We start from the raw sequence: 24,723 nt of genomic DNA, 5'->3' as shown, positions 1-24,723 counted from the left end.
CCTTGTTAATGAAAGAATTATGGGCACCAGGGCATTACCTGAAGTGATAATGCCCACCCCTGCTTGGGGCTTATTGCTTAAATAATAACGCCTTTTATTACAGTGCCTTGAAGCTGGCATATTCATGCGTGGAGCACTATATCAAATATGCTATTTATTTTAACGAGATTCAGTATTTTGGGTAACTCAACAGAGCATACAGTAAATACAACATCAAAAGAACAAGCGTAAAGAAGGCAAAAACACCAATGAATATTCACACTCTAAACTGTAAATTGGCCTAGTCTCGCTCCACAACATGATAGTATACAGAATTACTGTAAGGAGGAATGAGAGGCAACATTTTGGAGAAGAGCGCACTGGTGAAGTGAACTATGGTAGGAGAGAGACACAGAACCCTCACGTTGTGCAGTAGAAGTCATCCTCCTCACCTGGGGGTGCCTGGTAGAAAACCTCAGTCCAATTGGTCTCAGCTACAAGCTTATTTCCGGAACCTACATCCTTAAAAAGCAACGTCTTCACTTTAGCCCATATATTAGAATGTGACTTTAAGTGCAAGTTGCTGTATGTTTCCAGTTGTCTTTCCTGTAAAGAAAAGAAAACCAACAATCTCCTTTTGTTTCCAATCACGCATGTGAGATCACACTCATTGAAAACCACAATTGTATTCTTTGAGCCACTTACCTTTTCCCAATCAGCGTTGTTTTGGAACTTGTGGAAAAATGCATACTTGACTGTGAAGTTCTTCATGTGGTCTGCCATGGGTGGATCCCAAGAGATATTGACAAATCCAGGGACAAGATCATTGATGCTCAAACGTGGACTTTGGAGGACATCTGCAAAGCAAGAGACATAGCATGATCCATGGAAACGATAGCCAGCATAGAGTTATGTGTCTACATGAGTACTATTTGCCAAGCACCTGATTGAACATCATTAAACATCTCTCATTGGATGATAAATGAGCATGATATGCAACTACACGCCATGAAATGAGGAAATGCCCAATTACCATTGTGTGGCCGAGGCAGTGTAGTCAGATCACCTGCCACTCTTCAGATCACAAGCAACCCAGCATACTCCTGACTAACTACACAACAGGTATTTTACAAAAAAAGGGGGGGCCCGCTGCGTGTTCAGTGAGAGTTCAGGGCAAAGCACAAAATAAACACAGGGTTGTAACTCTAACTATAAATTGACCAAACAACTATGGTCTAAGTTAAGGTTCAGTTTTCCCAACCAACGAATGTTCTGCTTCTTAAGAGGTCAGAAAGAAATAGGGAAATACCAAGGAAAACAAGTAGGGCAAACACAAAAAATATATTCAGTCATACATATTATTTATTGGTATAAATAGAAAAGAAAATTGGTTAAAATGTTTTCATTCTTCATAAAGTCTGCATAAAGTGAGCAATGCTATAAAGATTTGCACATAAGATGTTCAGAGAAGTTTTTAGACACAGGGAACAAAAAATGACCACTTAAATAGTTAACATTTACAGACAGGATAATTCAAAGAATGAACATAATAAAAGGAAAAGAAGAAAAACAAATAATTCCACATTAGAGCAAACAAAGTACACAATTAAATTCAAATGTTTGAAATATTAAATCAAACTTTCTTGTGAGCAAAGGTACCTATCCTTTTTGTATACTCATGATCAAAATCTGATCATGCTGGGTGAAGCTGCCTACGTGCCAGTTTTTAAACTGTGGATAAATGATGTAAACACAGACCATCAGTTATTATTATTAGGGTTTATGAGCTGTGCTTGCGGCACATTTCTGCTTAGAGCCATTAGTCTTGGCATTGATTGAAGAGCCTTCCTCAGGGCAATTGGATCTACAAGGGATCCGATAAACAAAAAGAAAAATAATGAAAAAGAGGTTTTTAGAAGGGAAGGCAGGTGTGTAATAATACACAAACCAGTAAGTGCAATAAATGTTGTTGGCCCAAGTTTTTAAACTGGATTTCCTATTTACATGAAACATAGTGGGAACATGATACTGCTAGTTTAAACATCATGATGAAAATTACTGCACTATACTTACCCTGTATGTGACACAGGGTAGTGCAGGGATTTTCAGCCTTTGGTATTTGTCGGTGGCAGATGCCTCAACAGCCTGGGACTGCAAGGGTAGGGTCCTCGAGTGGAAACCCAATGTCAGGTGTGGTTTTATGGTGAAAACACTCTGTAGAGGAAAAAGGGGGCAGTGAAACAGGATCCGCCAATTGGTTAAGATTTGAAGTAATGGAATGATGTGGATTAGGAGATGCATGCAAAAAAGCAAGCAGAAGTCAGGTGCATGAGGGTAAGTTGAAATCCGAATCAGAAACCTCAGAAAGGAGGTAGTGCTCAAAAAACAACACACAATGGAAAAACACCCAATTGGCACATGGCTGGCAGCCATTCAGATGCTCGTGATGTAGAAAGAGAGAGAACAGGCAAGAAATTACCTGGAGATCTCTACCTGAGTATGGAGGACTTGGAACCCATAACGTTCTGTGGTTCAAGAGCGGCCATGCGCTACAGTGGTCGCAGGGTGGGCGTGCCCTTGTGGTAGGGGCCGTCTAGGAACTTGCATTTTAGTGTGTCACCCGTAGTAGCAGGATTTCTGGGAACACAGGGAGGAAACGCGTATGAGGGTCGATATGTGTCACACGCGTAACCGTCAGAGAAAATAGCTGAAAAGGCAAACAGGAGGATACTCACTATCGGGCAATGAATGCAGGAGACAGAAGTGCGCGATGCATCAAGCGGAGAGGGGTTGTGTCGCGCCCGTGTTGGTAGCCGTAACTACACAACAGACACATACAGACTTTACAATCGCTTTAAAATGTGCAGCCCTGCCACCATATACTTTAAAACATATTTTGCTAGTTCACTACGTTGAGCACTGCAAGGGGATGTAACAAAGATACACATTTTAGTTTGGTCGTTATTTCCCCATGTTCTGCAGGGAATGACATCTTATATTGATTTTGTGATAGGACGTGCCTTTTTTTAAGAGTCTTTGAGCAAAGGGGGTATCCGGTTTGCCTGTTCGCCTGGCACCCTAGCCCTACAATGACTACTGCCTCTGCCTTCTACTGCAATCGTGATGTGACAACGACCCTTTTCTCACAGGCTGTTGCTATCCTGCCCAATCTCCACATGTCCCAAGTTGTAATGTGTCTCTTTATGTTGTTTTTATATCGGCCCACATCTGAAACTGTGGAACACTGTATTGTGTTGCTCTATTTTGTTACCTCACATCTAGGCATCCCTTCTACAGCAGATTTCATTTGTGCATTTTCTCGCTCTCTTATTGTCTCCCAGGTCGGAAACCCCCAGGAAAGTGCATTGCATTATTTCTATATTGCGTACAAATTGTGCATCAGATTTAGGTGATGCACAATTTGTGAGTGCATTACACTGTTCTATCCTGTGCCCTATAGAGTCTCTGAGGTATCCCTAGGATAGCGCTTAGAAATGTCCATGTTGTGTGTTGTTCATACCTTGGCGTCTCTTTGAAAGCGCATTGATCCATATTGTGCTCTATGACGTTCACAGCCAGGCACCCCTAGCAAAGGCCTTGCCTTGCATTACAGACTATTTCACATCTAGGTATGCCAAATATTTCTTCATCATTGTTGTATTGCCGACTGGGGTGTTCGCATGTAGAAAGGTACGTTGAATGGTTCTATCCAAAACTCTACACCTCTCGAATCACAGTGCAAATCTCACCAATTGACTTAAATACACCCACAAATCAAACACTGGAGGCCTTCCATCTGGAAACATTACGCCTCTGCCGTATCCACCAAAACCCACTTAGAACGCATACACACAGACGCTGGTTGCTCCTTGTTGTACGCACACCAACAGCTAAGCACACCGCCTTTGTTTTTTCCCACACCAGAATGGAGAGGAACGTTCTCACCGAACATGTATACAATTATTGCCATCACATGTGCCTAAGCTATTTGTTAATCAGCCCCCCACCCCACCATAGAGAAGAGCCAGTTTCTTGCATTCTAAAGTGGTTACCAGTCATTTGGTCGAAAACCAAATGGTCGAACGACCATTTCATCGAAGTAAAATGGTCGGAAAAAAAAGGTCGATTTTTATTTTTTTTTTAATTTTAAGGGGGGGGGGGTTCCACCCCAACCCCCCGTTTTCTTTATTAAAAAATATTTTTTAAGCAACCAAAACTAAAAAAAAAATATAAATAAATAAATAAATTCAACCTTTTTTTTTCGACCATTTTGATTCGATCAAATGGTCATTCGACCATTTATTTTCGACCAAATGACCGGACACCTTCTAAAGTATCGATCAGGTAACTTAACATTATCTGTTAGAATGTAATGCAAATTATTATTAATTAGTGAACTAGATAATTTTGCTTCCAATCGCCATGCTCACTTTATGTGCAGAACTGAGAATGTTATAACAATGTTCCTCTGTTTTAATGCCTTACCACTGACATAGAGACTAAGGGCCTCATTACACGGATGGCGGTATTAGCACATGGACCAAGGTGCTATTAGCACCTTGGTCCATGCCGGTAAAATACCGGCACCGCCTTGGTGGAAAGGGGAATTACCGCCCCATTCCAAGGTTGGCGGGGCGGTAATTCCCCCTTCCACCACTGCCCTTCCCCATTCCCATTTTTGCCCCATAGGGCATAATGGGAATGGGAAAGGTGCTAATTACGGCACCGCAATTTTGCGGTGCCGTAATTAGCACCAAGGTCCCTTGGCGGGTTGGTTTTTAACGCCTGCAAAAAGCAGGCGTTAAAGCACCAACCCGCTAAGGGACCTTGTAGTAAGGCGGTAATGGTTAACGGTCACCGTTACCATTAACGGTGACCGTTAACCATTACCGCTATCCGTGTAATGAGGCCCTAAATGTTCCAATCCATGCTGTGGATTTGGATGTGATACTACTGCTGAAATAAATAGATTCATTTTTTTTTAAAACTCGCTGAACCCAGTCGGAAGCTAGTCTAATTTGTGTGATTTGCTCAAGTGCAGATAAAGGGGTCACAAACTCGTTGACCCATTTGTTGCCACTGCCAGTAAGTACCCTGTGCGCTTTAGGGGCTCTCCTCCAGCACCAATGAAACTTTAAAGATCCATGGGTGTGGCTCAGTGTTTAATTAATGATAAAAACAAACTGAGCGTCAGTGGAGAAGACTGGTCTTTAACTCAGTTACTTGCATCGAAGTGCGATCATTGTCCTGCATTCCGCCCTCGCCCCCTTCCTCTCCCAATTCTTACTTTTCAACAAGCAAACTCCCTCCCTAGAGAGACACCTATATTATTGAATGCTAGACTTTCGAATATCACATAAAACTCCCCTCCTTAGGTTTTTCCTCTCTTGGAGTGCAATACAACTTTCCCCATGCCATGGCGCCTCCTCTCTTTTTGTCTGTCTTTCGACAGATTACCTATGGGGCCTTACTTAGGACAGGTTGTTTTAATTATTTTTTTAATTGTGTAATTCCTACAGAGTCTTGGCTGGGTTCAAGGCTTATGGTTATATTGATGCATCTGGGACTCCTAAGGATCTTAAGTCCAGGTGTTTGCATTGATTATCCAGCCAAGGTGTAAAAGAAAGTGCATGTAGTCAGCATGAATCAACTTCTCCACCCCCCCACTCCTGCGAGTCCATCAAAACTCTAACTGTGATCAGAGAATCTTCCACATAGAAGTAAGATGAATCACCAGCACACTGGGTTATAGCAAGTACGAGTGAGTACGGGAGAAAGAGGGTGAGCAGGACAAAGTTCCTGAAGGGCCTTCTCGTTCAGTTATACTCAATCCATAGTTACTGCGGTATGCACTCAGCACGTCTTGCTGCTAGGCAACTGTGCAGTGAAAAAGGGACAGAAGCCCCCTTCTGAGAGGCATCACAGCTGTTATCCATCAGAGGGACATTCTAGTGTGTCGGGTAAAATATAGCCCCTGAATGTCAGAAATAAAGTGGCCAGACCCGTATTTAAGAGTGATGCTGACTGGTGCAATCGATTGGAAGGTGTAGGACATTCCAAAACATGATTCTGACTTAAAGCCTGGGACATGAACAGAAATGGACCTCTTTCAACTTTACCAAAATGAACGGGCGCTTGAGTGAAGGAAAATGTTCCTTGGAAAACTTAAAAGTGCTGGGTGGGCCCAATGCATGGCAAAAGACATATGTGACTGAAAATGCTGTTTTACTAAATGCATGGAAAGCTATACTTTCTACTTAAAGAGACAGGTAGCAGCATGCACATTATCTTCAATGCAGCACAATACTGTGATCCAGAAATCTAAAGTGAAGCCAAGCACTGTGCATTTATCACAAATAAAAACCCTTACTTTTCAACATTAAAATTACATTAGTCAAAAGGAGATGCCTACTTGTGGCATAAGTGAACACTGGTGCTCTCTGTAATTGGCCTATTTGTGTGTATGTAATGAATCTCTGTGTTAATATTGTGGGAGAAAAATATATTGTTGTAACCAACAGGTCTAAGTGCAATCCACTATGCAACTGGTTAACATCATGACATGCAAAATGTGAAAAGGTAAACACAGTTAGTTGATTCACGGCTGTACTTTAAAAAGTAGGGGTCCAGCTGGGCATTTCTACTGAACTGGAACTTTAACCTGAAAGACCTTTCCTCTGCTTGTCCCGGAGAGGGAGGTCTGGTTAGCAACAATCAATCAGGTTAATTGCTGAAAATCACAAAGAAATACATAGCCTGAGATATGAACCACGGTGGAAATAGATAAGGCTGGCTTCGCAGAAGCGACCTTGAGGTCACAACTCACATAAAATGTGTATTAAGCCTGAAAGCAGAGTCCTTGGAAGTCATGAGGAGAACTAAAATCAACATGGGCTCAAAGCCACATGCCCTGTAAGTGCATTTGGCAATTGAAACCTAAGAAAAGGTGTGGGTGAGGAAAGTGAGTGAGGCAGGGGTTTAATTAATAGAAGAATACATTTTGTTGCATAAAGAGGGCAGCGTATATGCCACAAAGCTAATTCCAGACTTTTATTAATGGTGACAGAAATCTCATTTGAACCATGCTTAAAATGATTTTTGTGGGATAAACACAACATAAGTTATTAAGGAAAATCAGATTAAAGCCTTCCTATAATTCTGCGAAGATTAAAACTTGGTGAGGTGGTCAGTCATGGAAGTAACATGGGAACTATGAAGTGTCATACTTTTCACTTATGCGGCTCCTGAGTAAACAAAGAAAAACTATATCTCAGCATAGGAAGGGCATGCAGATTTTGGATTAGCATCATCTGATGTGCCTTAAAATGTAATATATCCATACATGTAAACATTTGAAAAATCAGGGTACTTGCCATGTTGATAGATTTTCAGAGTTTAAACATGCAAAACCCACATGTCAGTTTGGGATGACAAAGCTTTCTGCTCCCTCAGCTTTCCTAACTGAAACCCCTCAACTCCTTGTCCTATTAGCACACAGGTAGGAAATTGGTGCAGAGAACCAACCAATCCATACCGCGGGAATTCTGACGAAATAGGGATGTCATTTGCCCTATAAGAGGACCAGTTGGCATCAGAACTGGGCTTTTTGTGAATTATTCTGGGAGAGAGCTGCTGCTGGACTCTTGCGAGAAACCACTAGCAGACACGCTTCAATCCTTGCATTGGAGTCAGTGGTCGGGACATAGAAAAGCTAGCTGAGACCCAAATCAAAGGAGCAGGAGGTGTGTAGTAAAATTTAAGTGTGGGGAGGAGGGAAACTGTGGAGATCCTTAGCACAATAAATCAATGAATTCCCATATAGAAAATCACAGGATGAGGGTTTTTAGAATTCAAAACTAACAATTAGCTCATGCCCAGTTTGTTACAGCTGGTATAGCCCATAAAGACTTGGTTAACTGTGTCTGAAATCCTTGACTTCCACCTAGAAAGGGGCTGGGGGTCCATAATCCCCAAAAGAATTAATCCATAAAACACCTCCTTTCAAGTCAATGTGAATGGTGTCAAATTAAATTCCCCATTCCTTTTAAACCAGAATTACAAAGTAGTGTATCCTATCTGCATGTGTGCTGCAAAACACAATTTTTCTTTTGTTCTCATTTTTCTCTGATTTCAAACTATCAACCTCTGCCTTTTATTTTCAAGTGTTGAAAAACGATTTTCATTTGAGTTCCTTTTTTCCCACCTTGCCTTTTAATAAGCCCAACATTATTTTTACCACTGAATTCCTTTTGGAAACAGTGCCTTTTAAAATCAGCAGCAAAACGTTTTTTCTATTGTGTCCTCACTCCCTGCATCTTGCCTCCCAATCAAAGGGGCCAAAATAAATTGAGGCCTGGAGGGTCAGGGTTGCTGGGAGAAAAGTATTGTTTCAAATTAAGTCAGTTCTGGGGATTTTGTATTTTGTATTTGTATTTGTATTTGTATTTATTTATTTGTAATGCGCACCTAACCCGAAGGTAGCCAGGCGCAGAGGCAGCAAGAGGGTTGCAAAGCTTCGTTACATACGTGTGGCGAGGTCCAGCTAGGGTTACATTGCCGGAAATATCACGCCAAGTCGGAGGGTAGAACATGTACATTAAAGGCAGTACTATAAACATATTTACAATTAATGCGTAGGTGACGAACATAACATGTGCATTAGGGCAATACTATAAACAAATTTACATTCAGTGATGCGCCACATAGTAGAGGCACATCTGGGTCTCTAGGAGTCATTGTGAGTCGAGGGATTTGAGCCAGTTGATGGTCCTAGCTCTGAACTGGTGGTAGGGTAGGTCCTCCCTGCACGACGGAGGGAGGGAGTTCCAGTATTGTGCTGCTTTTACTGGAAAGCTGTTTCCCCCATATGTAGTACGTTTAAACCTGGGCACCAGAAGAAGGTTGGAATTGGCCGTTATCATGGGGCGGGAAAGGGTGGGTCTGGTAAATCTAGCGATGAGGTATTGGGGGGCTGCTTGGTGGAGGCATTTGTGAATCAAAGACACTGATTTAAGAAATATCTTGTCCAAAGTGGATAGCCAATTAGCAGTTCTTCTGGAATCTGAGATGTGGGCTTTCTTCGGGATGCTAAGGGCCGCTCTGAGGGCATTGTTCTGGAGTATTTGGATTTTGTTGGAGATATATTTGTTACAGCCTACATATAAGGCATTGCAATAGTCCAACTTGGACAGGATCAGTGCCCTGGCCAAGGTGGTGCAGTTGGTGGGGGAGAGAAAGGGTTTGGCTGCCCTGATAAGTTTGCAAGTGTAAGAGGTGGAGGAGGCCATTGCGTTCACTTGTTTGTTCAGGGTAAGGGTGGAATCTAGATAGAATCCGAGGGTTTTAACCTCCTTAGCTACCATGATTTTGTTGTTGTCAATTATGAATGAGGAGTATTTGTGGCCCAGTTTGTTAAGGAGGTGTGTGGAACCTAGAATGAGAAGTTCCGTCTTGTCATCATTCAGGCATAGTCCATGTGCGGCCATCCATGCCTGGATGATGAGGTACACTTTATTAACGAAGGCCAAATCCTTATCATAATCCCCCGACAACGGGATGAGGATCTGGGTATCATCAGCGTAGTTAGTGTAGGTGATACCCAGATCGTCTAGATCATCGAAAAGGGGCTTCGTAAAAATGTTATAAAGTGTAGGGGAGACGCACGATCCTTGCGGTACACTGCATGTGATCGGGATAGGGTCGGCTGATGCTGTTAGTGAGAAGACTCTCATTGTGCGGTTATTGAGGAAGGATTGGATCCAGTTAGTTGCATCTTGAGAGAAGTGGGCAGCTATTTGTAGGTGGTTGCACAAGATCTCATGGTCGACCAGGTCGAAGGCCGCAGAGAGATCAAGGAGAAGCAATAGTGCTGTCTTCCCCTGGTCCCTCAGCTCATCTATCTGTGCCTTGAGGTCTATGAGTGCGGTCTCTGTTCCGTGTTGTGGCCTGAAGCCTGATTGACGGACGCCTAGGAGTTGGAAGTGCTCAAGGTAGTGTTGGATCTGTTGGTATGCTATTTTATCGATGATTTTGAGGAGGAAAGGTACTGTGGTAATGGGGCGGTAATTGGTGGGGGTGGATGGGTCCAGATTCGGTTTTTTAAGCAGAGGGAGGACCCAAGACTGTTTTAAATTATTAGGTACGGTGCCTGACGTGAAGGACGCATTTATTAGCTTGGTGATAAATGGTGCGAGATCACGGGCAGCATCCTTAATCAGTTGAGCGGGGCATAAGTCTCCATGGCAGTTTGAGGGTTTGAGGGTGAGAATAGTATTCTCTACCTCTTTGGTGGATACTTTGTGGAAGTAGAAGGAAGGGTTAATCGCTAGGGGGGGGATTGAGTCGGGTAAACCTTTTTGTGGGAGGCGGTACTCTGTTTGGTGGAGGAGAGTAGAGATTCTTTTTTAGTGCTTATTTTAGTCTCAAGGGATGAGATTTTGTTCGCTAGGGCATTTTGAATGCCTGTGCACCAATTTTTATCTTTAATACACAAGTCAGGTATTTGAATCGGGGATTCGATCTCTTTAAGTATTGTGAAAAGCTCTCTGGTGTTAGATTTGGCTTGTGAGATCCGCGTGCTGAATGACGATTGTTTAGCCAGTATAATTTCTTTTTTATATTGGGAGGCTAGGCTACTCAGGTTTTTTTTATTTTTTTCTGAGGGGGAAGCTCGCCATATTTTCTCACATCGTCGCTTTTCTTGTCTGAGGGTTTTGAGATGAGGCGAGAACCAGGAGTTAATGTGTTTCCGGGGCTTGCTCTTTTTTAGCTTCAAAGGGGCTATAGCGTCGAGGGATGAGAGCATGATTTTATTATAGATATCCACCATCGTGAGTGGATCAGTGAGGTCCGGGATGGCATTCAAGGTAGGTGTGATAAGCGGTATCAGGTTTTCCAAGGTGATGTTTTTTTTGTTACGGGATTGGATGGGTGGAGCTATAGTACTGGCTTGTGCTGGGGTTGTCTTTAGGGTAAACGAGATCAAATAGTGGTCTGTCCAAGGCTGTGGGAGTATGGCAGAGACCAGGACTGGGCTGTTGTGCACAGCTAGCCAGTCCAGAGTTCTCCCTTTGATATGGGTAGGTTCGGTAATCATCTGGGTGAAGCCCAGTTCCTCTAGGGTATTGTTGATTATACTAGCATTGGTGTCTGCAGGGTCGCTAAAACCAAGGTTAAAGTCTCCTAGTAGGATGCGTTGTGAGGAGTTTTTGAGGTTGTTTGATAAGATGTCTGTGAGGTCTTCTTCGAATGATCCTAAAGGGCCCGGTGGTCGGTAGATAAGGTGAATGGAAATGGATTGAGTGCTAGAGAGGGTTAACTTAGCTGTAAGAGATTCACAGGAGCTAGCATTGATAGGAGATTCGATTGTGATAGTAAATTTAGTTTTGGCTATAATGGCAAGACCTCCACCTCTAGAGGTGGTGCGATCAAGTCTTAATAGCGTGTAGTCGTCTGGGACTGCTAGCATAATTGCAGGGCCTGCCGTGGGGTGAAGCCAGGATTCGGTAACTGTTAAGAAGTCCAGGTCTTCATTATGTAGCAGGTCAGCAATGTCTGATGCGTGGGCTACCATGGAACGTGCATTTATTAATGCACCCTTGGTCCCTGGATCTACTAGGTTAGGGGGTGGTGGCATAGCATCGTGCGTGCTTTTCTGGTCTCGGATGGGCTCACGGTGGAGTCTGCTATTCAGTTGAAGGGGGTGTAGAGATGGATTCCTGGTCACCTTGTTGTGGGCTAGTTTGGACAGTGGGTCATAGAGTCTTGCGAGCCTGGCACGTAATCTACGGTTTCTTGCGAGAACAGGGCAGGGTGTGGAATTCATTTCAGTTAATAGGTGTGGGTTGTGTGCAGGCTCAGGTGTAGAAAGGTTGGGTAGCATGATTAGGTGTTGGCTATTCAAGATGTACAATGTTAATCTCAGTAACACTGTGTAGAGAGTGTGGATATACATTGTATGTTGGGCAGGGTAGACTAGTACGATGTATTAATGTCTGGTAGCGTGGGTCAGTTCGCGCAGTCCAGGCACAAAGGCAAGGTCACAAACACAGTGTGGGGCAATGAGTCACTTGAATTCAGTTTTTAACAGTCACGGCACGAGTGCAATGGTCGCTTACTGCAGTTTGAAGGCAAAGGGTCATTTAGAATCATTTTAACAATCAGGGCACTAGAGCGTGGGACGCCCTAGCAGGATGCATAGGCAGGGGGTCACCTAAATTCAGTTAACAAACAGGTATAAGGCATAGTTCACTATCAGGGTGTGAAGGCAAGGTCATCTAGATTCAATTTAGACAGTCAAGGCGCAAGAATTCAGTTAGCAAACAGGTATAAAGCATGGTTCACTATAAGGGTGTGAGGCAAGGTCATCTAGATTAGATTTAGACAATCAAGGCACAAGAACCTAAGTCTCTGGGGTGCATAGGCAATGAGACACCTAGAAACAAATTTTTAGCAATCGGGCACAGAGCATAGATCACTAACAGGGTGCGAAAGCAAAGGGACATATAGAATCGGTTTAGACAATCAGATACCAAAGCATTTTGATAATCAAGGCACAAGGGCATAGGTCTCTGGCATGGTGCAAAAGCAGTAGGGCACCTGGAATCAAGTGTTTAGCAATTCGCCGTAGAGCATAGGTCACTAGCAGGATGCATAAGCAATAGGACATCTAAATTCAATTTCGCCATCTAAGTGTGAAGCATAGGTAACATAGTAAAGTATAGAGGATGAGGAACCACTAGATTCGATTTTAACAATCGGGACAAAGAGGCATTGGTTGCACTAGAGAGGTGCATAGGTGATGGGTCACTTGAATTCAATATGTAGCAGTCAGGCACCCGAGCATAGGACGCTAGCAAGTGCGGTGGCAGTGGGTCCTAAAATCAGGTTTAACAAACGGGACACAAAGGTATTTAACAAACGGGACACAAAGGTATAGCTCGCAGGGAGTATAAGAACATCGCAGGAGCGTTGCAAGGCAACAGTCAATGGAGGCGTGTTCAGGAGGATGCAGATATTCAAGATACAGTTACTGTGCAGCTCAGGCAATAGGCAAGGTTTCTGTACAAACGTGCAGTGGAATAAAGTTGACCCCTTGTGTTAGGGCAGCGGCTGGGCCTTGGAGAGTGTTACCTTGTATAAGATGGGCCAGGGGGGCTGGCACACGGTCCTCACGGCTCGAAACAGGAGTCAGCCTTGCCTCCGTGGGCCTTGGGACGAGTGGGCCGGCTTCGCCTGCCGGCGCCCAATGGCTGAAGAGATAGGCCAGTAGGCCAATCAGAAGGCTGCTTGGGGCAGATCAGGTGGAATGGGCAGCAGGCGTCGGGTGGGCGGCCATCTTCAAGAGGAAGGGTACCTCATGTATCTTAATGGCGGCAGGGACTACGAACAATGATTCAGGGCGAAGAATGTGCAGATAAAGCACATTGCGTTTCAAGCGAAGCGCCTGTAGTAAAAACAGGGGCTAAATGGGAAATTCTGTTGACGATGCGCGGATGACTTCGGCGCTTACCAGGAGGCATGTAAAATGTAGAAAAGCATGTCGGAGTCCTCCATGGGTCCTCTGCTCCTGCAGGGGCCGTTGCCTGGAGCTCCTGCTCCGTCGGTGTCTGGTGGGGGACTACGGCAGGCTCGAAACAGGAGTCAGCCTTGCCTCCGTGGGCCTTGGGATGAGTGGGCCGGCTTCGCCTGCCGGCGCCCAATGGCTGAAGAGATAGGCCAGTAGGCCAATCAGAAGGCTGCTTGGGGCAGATCAGGTGGAATGGGCAGCAGGCGTCGGGTGGGCGGCCATCTTCAAGAGGAAGGGTTCCTCATGTATCTTAATGGCGGCAGGGACTACGAACAATGATTCAGGGCGAAGAATGTGCAGATAAAGCACATTGCGTTTCAAGCGAAGCGCCTGTAGTAAAAACAGGGGCTAAATGGGAAATTCTGTTGACGATGCGCGTATGACTTCGGCGCTTACCAGGAGGCATGTAAAATGTAGAAAAGCATGTCAGAGTCCTCCATGGGTCCTCTGCTCCTGCAGGGGCCGTCGCCTGGAGCTCCTGCTCCGTCGGTGTCTGGTGTATTATATTACACATGTTTTTCATTGGTTAAATCTAAATTCACTCTGGTGTAAATTGGCATTGCATGTTTCACAATTTCACCTGTGTTGTTCATTTAACCGAGTCATAAGGTGTGATTTTGGCTGCTGCCACAGCATTAGTTGCTTATGTTGGTCTGTTTGTCAAATCTGGATTCAATAAATTAGTAAATATATTTTCCTACTACACACCGGCCTGTTTCCTAGTCCATTGGTGATACAGGGTACTTGTTGGGGTTGGATGCGAGACAGGTTATAGGCCTCAACAAATTGAACCTAAAAGAAAAGAAACAATGCTTTGTTGTGCACCACCTTGCTTGGGGGGGAAAGGAACTCCCTGGGTTCAGTGTGACTGCATAATAAACCATGACAAAACTGGGGCTCGTGCCGAGATTGGTATAGAGTCTTCACTTGTGAATGTGCAGTAGCAGCAGACTATTCATTTGGGTGTAATTGCATTGCAGTGGATAGAAAGTTGTGTTGCATTGTGAAGGTGCCACTCAGATCTGTAGTCTGGGCTACAGGGTGTTGTAAAGATAAAACAGTGTTGATTTGAGCTGTCATTGTGAGTTGCAAATTAAGCAGGGACAGGGTTGAGATTTTTGCCCTTGCATAGAGAGCTTATTGGGTGCAGAACACATTTCAGAAATGTGCATTGTAGAAATCAATATGGCCAGGAAGCACCTCTTATCCTAATTGTTTATGAAAGGTGAATGGGTAGAACAGGAGCATGAAATGGGGAAAGCTAGAATTATGCAGGAGGTTACCTCTGCAATTGATATGGGGCAGGATAATTGGCTGTTACATCTGGCCCTTACAACCTTTTATATGACACAAACCATCAGAGATGAGCAAATTAAAATGTACTTCCATATGATGATCATGGAAGAAAGATACTAGGATAGTGTAGCCTCTGTGCAAAACCAAGCACAGAGAAAGTTGAAACAATTAGGAGAAAAAGCATGAGAGAGCCTAAATTCAGAGTTAAAATTAGAAAATATTATTCAGCAGTTAAAAGGTGAGTTAGTGACATAACAGCGAGTGAATCTAGAGCAAGAGGCTCAATTTTATGCACTGCAAGGGGAGTATCAAGAAGGTGTTGAAAACCTGAGCACGAGTCAACACAAATTAAGTGAGCAGGGTGTTCACAATAGAGCCTGCATAGAGGACATTTTTGCATTTCAAACTCAGATTAAACAACTGAAAGCTGAAAATAGCCAGTTAGTCATTAGGGATGTCAATTCTCAGGGTGAATTTGATCAGATGTGGCAAGATCTGAACACTTTGAAACAACAGAGAGAGCAGTTGAGGGAAGAAAATAGCTAATTGTGTCAGGGGAAAAGTACCCTGTTTCAGGAAGTGTGTCAGTTAAGGACGAACTGACTGACATGAAGGTATAAAATGAAAAATGAATGGACCATATGAGGCAAGCAGAGTTTGACATATAGCAGGCAACACAGGCCAAAATTGCACAAGGGGAGGAGATTAGTCTCCTGAAGAAGAAGCGGTCTGAATATGCCCAGAAAACACAAGCCTCACAGAAGGAAATGAGTTCCTTTGTGAGGAGAACAAGGGACTCAGAGACTGAGTATTGGCACAGAATAACGTGCTAGAAGCTACTCAAGCACTGGTGTCAGAGTTGAAAACTCAGGTCTCTATGTATCACCAAGAGGTAGGGGCTGAGGAAAACAAAGGTGAAAGGTTGGAAAAGGAAATAATCAAATACAAACAGGCTTTGAGGACCCCAGAACAGTCAGAGTATAGAAAAGCAGCCTCTGATCACGCAGTGATGACCTCTTTATCAGGGACCTCAAGCCAACTCGCCACCTCAAATGTGCAGGGTGCAGCTAGCTTTGTACCTGCCAGTTTTCAAGAACAGGGAAACATGAGGCATCTGTACTCAACCAGGCCTAGTCCCACTGAGCCGGAAGGCCAGTCCTTATCAGATATTGATGAATATTCATCTCTACCCAGATTTAAAAATACCCTAGCATGTACTTCTGACCAGGAGGGCTCCTATAAGGAAAAGATCAGGGAGTTGGACTGGAAGAAACTGAAGTTACAAAGGGACCACCTGGTCTGCTTTGCAGACAGAGAAGAATCAGAGTCCAGGCCTCAAAATAGTATTTGAAAAACCTTCATACATTCAGGTAGGTGGGGGCAATTCTCCATCACACCCTGAAAAATGGATGACAAAGATGAGTACTTTCCTGTGCGAAAAGGGGAGTACAAGGGAAGTGACCCTGAGAGCCCAGAGCACCACAGGGGAGAAGAGACCAGACCCCATCATTCTGGGATGGATTCCCAGTGTGTTTAGGTAGGGAGCGCCTAGAGCTGTGGTCTTCAAGCATTTTTATGTCTGGGCCCCCCCTGAGCAAAATGTGGGCAGGCCGGGCCCCCCCAAAATGCCAAATGGACACTAAGTCCAAATGGCTATGAACTATCGGGTGCTGTCACCACACTCTACTCTCAGTATAGTCCCTGGGCTCCCCACCTACTCCCATTACAGTCTCTGGACTCTCTCGTCCCACTCCCTCATCCCATTCCTAGCCCATTCCATGTGTTCTCCCTACCCCACCACAGACCCTGGGCTCTCCAAACCCTGCTCCCACCATTATCCCATGGCTCCTCCCCATCCCATGGCTCCCGCCCATCCAATGGCTCCCACCCATCCTGCTCCCACCACAGTCCCTGGGCTCTCCCACCCTACTCCCAGCACAGTCCCAGAGGCAGTGCTGGCTGGTGAATTTTTTAAGTGGAGGGGCATAAATATTTCCACAAGATATGCCATAGCGACCGAGCGCAGCGAGGGAGCCCAAACCAATCAAGGGGGTTTTCAACCCGTGAACTCTTTTAAAATAAAGGGTTACAATGTTGCATTTTAGAGCATACTTTTAAAAACAACATGGGTAAAAAGCCAAACAGTTTTGCAATTGGTGCTGGGGGGTCCAAGGGGCAGGCATGATATTTTTTACTGGACATCTATCATAGATGTCCAGTAAAAAGATGCCATTCCTGTCCTGTGGGCCCCACAATGCCTAACACAATCAACATGATTATGTGTGCACTGGGGGCCAAGGGGGAAAGTGTGGTATTTTTGACTGGACAGCTATGATAGATATTCAGTAAAAAAATGCCATCCCTGTCCCCTGGGCTCCACAGCGCCTCAGAAGGAGAGCTGATTTGGGCAGGTGGGTAGGGGGATTGTGCAACAAAGGCATCTGCCCCTACTCGCCAAAATCAGCTCAATGGACCAAAACAAACACACACACACACACACACACACACACACACACATTCACACAGCAATCACTCTATCATTCACACAAGCACACATCACTATACACTCACTCATAACACATGCATACACACATCCATACAAATATTAAAATTAAAAACAATGAACATAAATGTACCTTCTGCAGGGGCCTTAATGTGACTGCTGAAACAACCCACTCCAGGCTGCTCGTCTGTATGTGCGAGAAGGTGCAGGTGCTCTCCCTCAAACATACAGAAATGCAGTACTCCCAACCAGCATTTCCAATGAGCTATGCAAGGCTGGAGAAGCAAGACACCCCCAGCCTTGCATGGCTCAGTGAGCATGTACGGCTGGGAAACTGAACTGTCAAAGGGAAACAGTGTTTCCCTTTGACAGTTCAGCTAGCCCAGGAGCACTCCCTCAGCTGGAAAAAGCAGCTGAGGAAGTGCTAAGTGTTTCACTGGGCTGGCTCCTCAATCCTTCATAATGGGTGAGTGGGCCACTGGGTGGACGCCCCCTCGCCCATTATGGATGAACCGCTAGGCTCGGACCGGCCAATAGGGCAATAGGGCAAAGCCTGTACCAAAAATGCAAAATGCTAGTGTGGGCCAATCAAAATGGCCCACTTTTTTGGCCGAGGTGGGCCATTTTGATGAGTTACTTCACTATACAGCTAGTAGTTTTGACCATTGTTGCTGAATAAATATTCTTTAAATATCACAATTTGCTCTCATTTTAACAAAAAACACCCCTTGGGTACTATTCAAACAGTCTGTGACTAAAGGAATGAATATATACACGCAAATGCAGGCCACTTTTTCATTGGTGCCAGAGACAGTTTTATGCTCCAGTCCGACCATGCAAATTTCTCCACTCACAAAGAAGCAATTCTACACAAATGCAAGTAAGCAGCAGGTATTCAGAAATATAGAACAGTGTACAGGATTTGAATACAATCTTCCCTCCCCAAACAAGAGAGAAAAACGTTTTGGAAATTTTACACTTTTAAAATGACATTCGAAAATGGCTGACCAAAACAATGAAAAGCGTGAAAAAGTCCTTAAATCAATATAAATCTCTATGGGAGCAACACTGAAAAGATCCTATCAAACATAGGCTATAATATGAGCAACAGTACACACTTTGAATCTTAATGGAAGTTTGGAAATACTTTGAATTGGAAATCACACGTGTAAAGCTGCAGAAATGCGAAACAGTTTTTAAGAAAAATGGGTCAAATACAATGTTTTTGGGTTGGGATGTAGCTACAATTCTTAGGTTTAAGTCGGAGTTGAAATGAAGTCTCTAGCTATTGCACTGAGTAAGTTATGCAAGTTTGAATGCAAGGCGTTTTTGGAGAATAAAGGCATGAAAAAGAAAACAGAAATCACTTTTTACAATGACAATTATGCTCTACACTAGGGCATTCAGGCTGGTTACCAGTTTGAAACACAGTAAGCTCTAGAGTGATCCGCGGAACCAACCCCAGCACCTCTGTGTCCGCCCTGGAGGACTCAGTCCGATTACCTGAGGGAGGATTTAAGGGTTTGGAATTTCACAAGACAAAAGGATTTTAAAGAAATGATTACTAGTACAGGGAATCAAAGGCAACGTTTCAAGACTGGGGTCACAATATTACAAGTTCTTATGGTAAGGATAGGATGGATTAGAGGTTGGGATGGAACAAAACAATGTATACTATAATTCTCTATGCTTCCTATTAATACTTACAGTCCACTTTAATTTAGGATTTGGACCGTCAAGGGTTCTGGTCATCTGGATCAGTCTACACAAAAGAACTATGGGGTGGGAATGCACAGCTCATGTAAATCAGGATAATTGATGTGGAGTAGAAGCACACCAAAGGTGTTAGTTCACACTATTAAATAAAGAAATAATGTCAATGAATTTTATGGTAAAATTTCGGGTGCAGGCGGGCTAACGTCACAAGACCACTTGGGACAAAATATCTAAACAACCTAAACTACCTATTGCTAGGCAGTAAGCCCAAATGCACTCCTACCGAATCTTCGTTCGGGAGTTAAATGTTGGCTCTTAGTTGATCAATTAATACTCTCATGTGGAGAGAGTGTTAATTGAGTCTTGACTTTAACATATTACAAAATAGAAAATAGATAACATCAATAAAGGATAAATCAGGCATGTAAGATCACTTATGTAACCAATTATACAGATCTGGTACTGACCAATACTTTTTGATACTTTTTAATAGACCTCTCAGGGTCTGTTTTTTCAAACAAATAAACAATGTACAAAAGAATTATTCAGACAATGGTGAAGCATCCAGGAATTCTCATTCCAATTAACAAACAGAGTATAACCTGGTTTGTAAAGGTACATAAATGTAACAAAAGCAGAAAGCAAGTAGCTCAAAGCTTAGCCTTATTATTCACATCCTATAAATGTTCAAAGGGACATGTATACATTTCATTAACAAATTGTAAACCAGCGATATAAATTTAACAAACAGCAATAAATTCACTCTTAGGGTTTTTGTATTGTGAAGTAACACCATTCAGGGAAGCCCCTTTTAATAGGTGACATAGGTAACCAACGCGTTTCGGATCGAATGATCCATCTTCAGGGTGGGGACTTCACTGTTTCTGTATGTAGTAGAGTAGTGATTGTTAAATGCGTTCTAAAAGCCTTTCCTGCGGGAAATTCAAAAGAATAAACATTACCATTTAAGCTAATCAGTGAGGTTAACTGATATAATTTTAAGCCGAAATAAGTAGAGAGATAATGGGTACTAACCTCAATCAGAGGCTGATAAAGTTCCAATTCAGACTCAGTCAACAGCTGAAATGCGCCGGAGGCCGGGAAGTGACAGAATGCGGCCAGGACACCCTATAAGGAATAATGACAGAGCAATGATCAGACCAAACAGTCGTGAGTCATCTGGATGGTCATAACAAAGTTTTCTCAACGAGCTATGTCTAAGCTATCCACCGAGGGGATAGAAACAGATATTAAATGTATGTAGGAGCGCCAGCCTGGTATCTCGCTACGAGATACATAAAGTTCAAAGCATCACGCCAAGTGTAAAAAGGCGGGTGCAAACAAGTGCAGACGCAGGTGCGCCGTCCAAACGGAGTCCAAAGACTTACCTAGGTTGCAGATAAACACCGAGTGAGCCGACCGCTGTAAGCGTAGCGGCTCCACTACGGTAGGCATTAGTTGGGGTCCCGGTAACCCCGCGCATGCGCGTTGGGCCAGCCGGGAAATCCGCCATATTGGTGTGGGCCACTCATCGCAGAGGGAGGAGCTCCATAGAGTAATAGGTAAGAGCACCTTAGAATCAATATAACCCATGTAGCGGGGTCTCTATATTAAATATGTAGAGGAAAGCGCTCAAACAGAAATTGATTACTCTGGGATGCGAGTGGGGGCACCACCGCGAAACCAATAGGATTCGCGGGGTGCCCCCATCTCGCATCAATATAAATGACAATTCCATGGGGGGGTATCTCAGGTGGCCGCATCTCTGTACTAAAAAGAGGTATTGAACTGGCGAGTCAAGCCAATATAGCTATGTGCATTCGTAATCTACTAATCACCAAATGACAAAGTCATAGAGTAAATGTATCGACAAGTCCATGGTGACGAATCGAGTGGACAAAGAGGGGAATCTGTGATATCACACAATCTAGTTGTTAAGGACACAGGCTCTAGGTATTTGAAAACGAAAACCTAATAAGGAATAAAGAGAGTGGAAATATGAGCTCAGAGTCACAATGACGTGGGGACAACCCTATTTACCGCTTGGGGTGAGGCATTGTAGTCCATGAAACAATCATATGTCAGTTACCCTTGCAGCTGGGCGGACATTGTGGCGATTCAGGCTAATTTATACAAAGCACATTAAATCAAATTCAACATTCATCCCCCGAGGGTGCAGTGAGTCTAGAAGATCAATCCATAGTATTTCACGTTGTGCTAATTTCCGTTGTATATCTCCCCCCCCTGGTACCTGATGTCACTTGTTCTAAAATAACACATTTTAACTGCGCCACCGTGTGGCGTGCCTCTGTAAAATGCAATGAAACAGGTGATTTGGGACTCTTGTTCCGAATATTGGACTTATGCTCAGTCCATCTTATTTTCGCTTTCCGAGTAGTCATTCCTACATAATAGAGTCCACATGGACATTTCAGTGCATATATCACATTTTGAGCATCACAGGTACAGGAGTGTTTTAATTGTAAAGGTTTGCCAGAATGGGGGTGTGTAATGTGATTGCCCTTTAAGATGTTGCCACAGTGTTGACAATTGTGGCATGGAATAGTGCCTTTGTGTTGGGTGGATCAGTCTAACCACAGACATCAGGTCACCTCTGGTGGAACAGGATCAGGTGGGCGGTTCTGGTCACCGGACTGGCATCTTGGACTGGACTGGATTGGCACTTCTGGTTACTAGACACTGTAGATCAGTGAGATGGAGAGTTTGGAGCAGGCAAGCCTTAATGGTAGCAAGCCACACTGGATCAAAATTGCTTCCCTTAGGTTTTGGGATGGGTCTAGCTGAAAAGGAGTTCAGCAATGCTGAGGCCTTGGCTTTGTAAAGAAATCTGGAATCAGGAACAAAGATGGAGAATTCAGGAACAGGGCGCCACGCGGAAATCAGGACAGAGTCAGGAATCAGTGTTTCTGTGTGTTGTGAGGTTCCCTAACTATCCTGCCAAATAACATCACTCAGTTTATGGTAGGGGCAGACTTACAACCCAGACCCACAAGGCTGTGATTGGTCAAAGGCACAGTTCCCGCCTTGCTCTTTGCTGGTTGGATGACAGAAAAGGTTGTCATGTTTTATGATCTGACCTGGAAACCTCCAATAGTTATTGGGACCAAAACTAAGTTTCCCACATATACATATTTATGTACTTATGCCTTCTAAGAAAATCTGATATATCAATTACATATTTCGTGGGTCACATTTACATCCAACTCCAAAATCGGTGGGACCTGGTTCTGCCTTTCTGTTGAATTTTGGCAATTTTAAATCATAAAGGTTTGGCCTAACATTTCCTAATTTGGTACATATATGTGCAATCACCCCTAGAACATGGGTACACAATATTAGATTTGCAGCATTAATAGTTTCTGCACAATTAGTCATTTTTTATAACTTCATTTCCTTACGCAGTAAGAAATCCTGCCAAGTTTTCAACTGGCTAGCATAAGTTCAGATGTATATGTATGTACTTTTCACTCCTTTAATTATTTTTGCTCCCAAGTTAAATGTCTTGAAGTTCAGTGGCAAATAAGCATTTTAAATCCAAAAATCACCTGTCAGTTTTTTTCCTTTCTTCCCATGTGTGAGCAAATGGCAAGTCCTTTGAAGTTCAATAAGAAGCCTCTTCCTGGAGAGTGGAGCATCCTGCCCCTCCCCTGGAAGGATGAGTGTCCAAGCCTTCTATTGTCTTTGCCTGGGGCCGAGATGAATGTCTAATGAGGTCCTTTGTCATGAGTATGCAAGGCCTCCCAACAGCAATTAGCCCTTCCTGCCAGCAGTGAAGTGTCAACCTTTCCCAGGCTAAGGACTGTCAGAGCAGAATAGTTTTTTTTAAATAGTTAATTTACTCAAGACTGGGTTTAACATTAAGTTTCACCTAAATCTTTCATTTAAACATATAAAATGAACACAGTTTATAGGTGGATTTTTACATTAGCAATCCTTTGAAATCCTTAAAGAATTAAGCTTTTAAACAAAAACATGCTTTCACAACAGGCGATTTTGCACTTAATTCCTGAAAAAGCACATTACTGATTTCTTTAACTCTGATTTTCCTATGCAGCACATACACATTTAATTCAGCACCAGTTCTTCCCTTGAGTGCTGGGATTGTTTGCAGTCTGGATACATGTATCCAGCCTTTGTTTAGAGTTTCTCTCTGCACAGCGGATTCCGTTACTTGTTGCAATTTTAGCCATGTTTTTCCCCTGGAAGATGAAAACAAGGGTTCCTCGGCTGCTTTTTCATTAGTTACATTTTATAGAGCTGTCAGTCAATGAGGCCCGGTTCCTCTGAGCCACGTTGGATGATCCTGGGCATTGCAGTATCCTTTTAATCTCAATGATTCAATGGAAATGAATGGATCTAGCACCAAAAACAGCACTTTTTTAAGGTTGCAAAGTTAACATTTTAAAAGGCATTTTAGATTTTCAGCACAATTCTGCTGCTTTGCTCCATGTTGATGTGGCAGAGCCCACTGGCATGCTCCTGCAGAAGGAACTATGTTTTCACCCCCCCCCCCCTGACTGTATGTGGCAGGGTGTGCCACCTTTTTCTGGTTGTGACCCAAACGCAGTTTCAAGATTTTGGCACACATAGGAGTCAGCGCATCCATTTTGGGCTGTTTCTTTCACCATTTGTAAAGTGATGCAGTGGGGCACATTGGAATGGGTCAAAATATCCCACACCCAGCTTCACCTTACAACGAATGTGTGTGATCCTTCCCACCTCAATGCCTTACAAATCTCCAATGCCAAGTCCTCTCATACCTCTTTAGAATTCACCTTCTCAACCATTGCTCCGCCTCACTCAGTTCACATCATCTCCATCTATCGCCTTTCTGGTTCCACTGGACCATTGTTTGATGAATTTGGGCAACTTCTTGATTCTCTTTCCACAAACCATCACCTTATTCGCATAGGTGACTTTACCCTTCCCTCTCCAACACCTTCTCAGAAATCTTAACTTCAGTCTTTTCTTAGTGACCATGCTCTCCACTCTATCCATAACCTACTTACCCACACTGGTAGTAACTCTTTGGATCTATTATTTATCTCCACCTCACTCTGTGCCACTAATACTACTGTCATGCCACCCCTATCTGATCACTCCATGGTTTCCACCATCATTTCCTTTCTACCCTCTGACCTCTCCTCACCACTTGCCTCACCTATTAATAAAAGGAAATGTAAACCTTCAGCCATTCCTCCCTTTCTCTCGGACCTATAGTTCTCACTCTCCCCTTCACACCTGATGCCTCTTCCACCAACACTGCCTTCTCCAGCTGCCAATCACTACTATATGACACATTCTCCTCTCACTTCCCTCTGCTAACTTTCAACCCTAAGTCTCAGAATCCTCAGCCATGGGTCACCCCATTCATATACTGTCTAGGAACAAACATGCATCACCTGCAGTGCAAATGGAGGCATACTGACTCAAATGAGGAACTGAAACTCTATCTCTCTGCCCTGAACTCTCTCAAGTCCTCTCTTGATAGAGTGCAAACAGATTTCTACTGCACCCTCATTCACTCCAACTATCCTCATTGGCTAAAGGGGACCTTAAACTCAATCCTCACTCCTCCAAAACCTAGGACTATCAACTCCTCCTTCACAGCTAAATACCTAGCTGAATACATTGCAACAAA

General features: G+C 43.7%; 1 protein-coding gene across 3 annotated transcripts in view; it reads right to left on the bottom strand.

Annotated features, from left to right (window-relative positions):
* LOC138528528 (interleukin-5 receptor subunit alpha-like) overlaps positions 1 to 24,723 on the bottom strand; it is a 291,652-nt gene that overhangs the window by 211,551 nt on the left and 55,378 nt on the right. For 2 of the 3 annotated variants that reach the window (XM_069640280.1, XM_069640281.1), the window contains exons 3-4: positions 685 to 836; positions 432 to 585 (exon numbers count right to left, since the gene is read on the bottom strand). In XM_069640280.1, coding sequence (XP_069496381.1) covers positions 432 to 585; positions 685 to 836 — 306 coding nt within the window. Of the gene's footprint in view, positions 1 to 431; positions 586 to 684; positions 837 to 2,052; positions 2,204 to 24,723 lie in introns of those variants that run through there. The other variant, XM_069640282.1, reaches the window with a different exon arrangement.

Source organism: Ambystoma mexicanum, chromosome 7q, assembly GCF_040938575.1.
Source record: "Ambystoma mexicanum isolate Mex_15411 chromosome 7q, UKY_AmexF1_1, whole genome shotgun sequence".
NCBI classification, from domain to species: domain Eukaryota; kingdom Metazoa; phylum Chordata; class Amphibia; order Caudata; family Ambystomatidae; genus Ambystoma; species Ambystoma mexicanum.
This window is presented reverse-complemented; position numbering and strand designations above follow the sequence as displayed.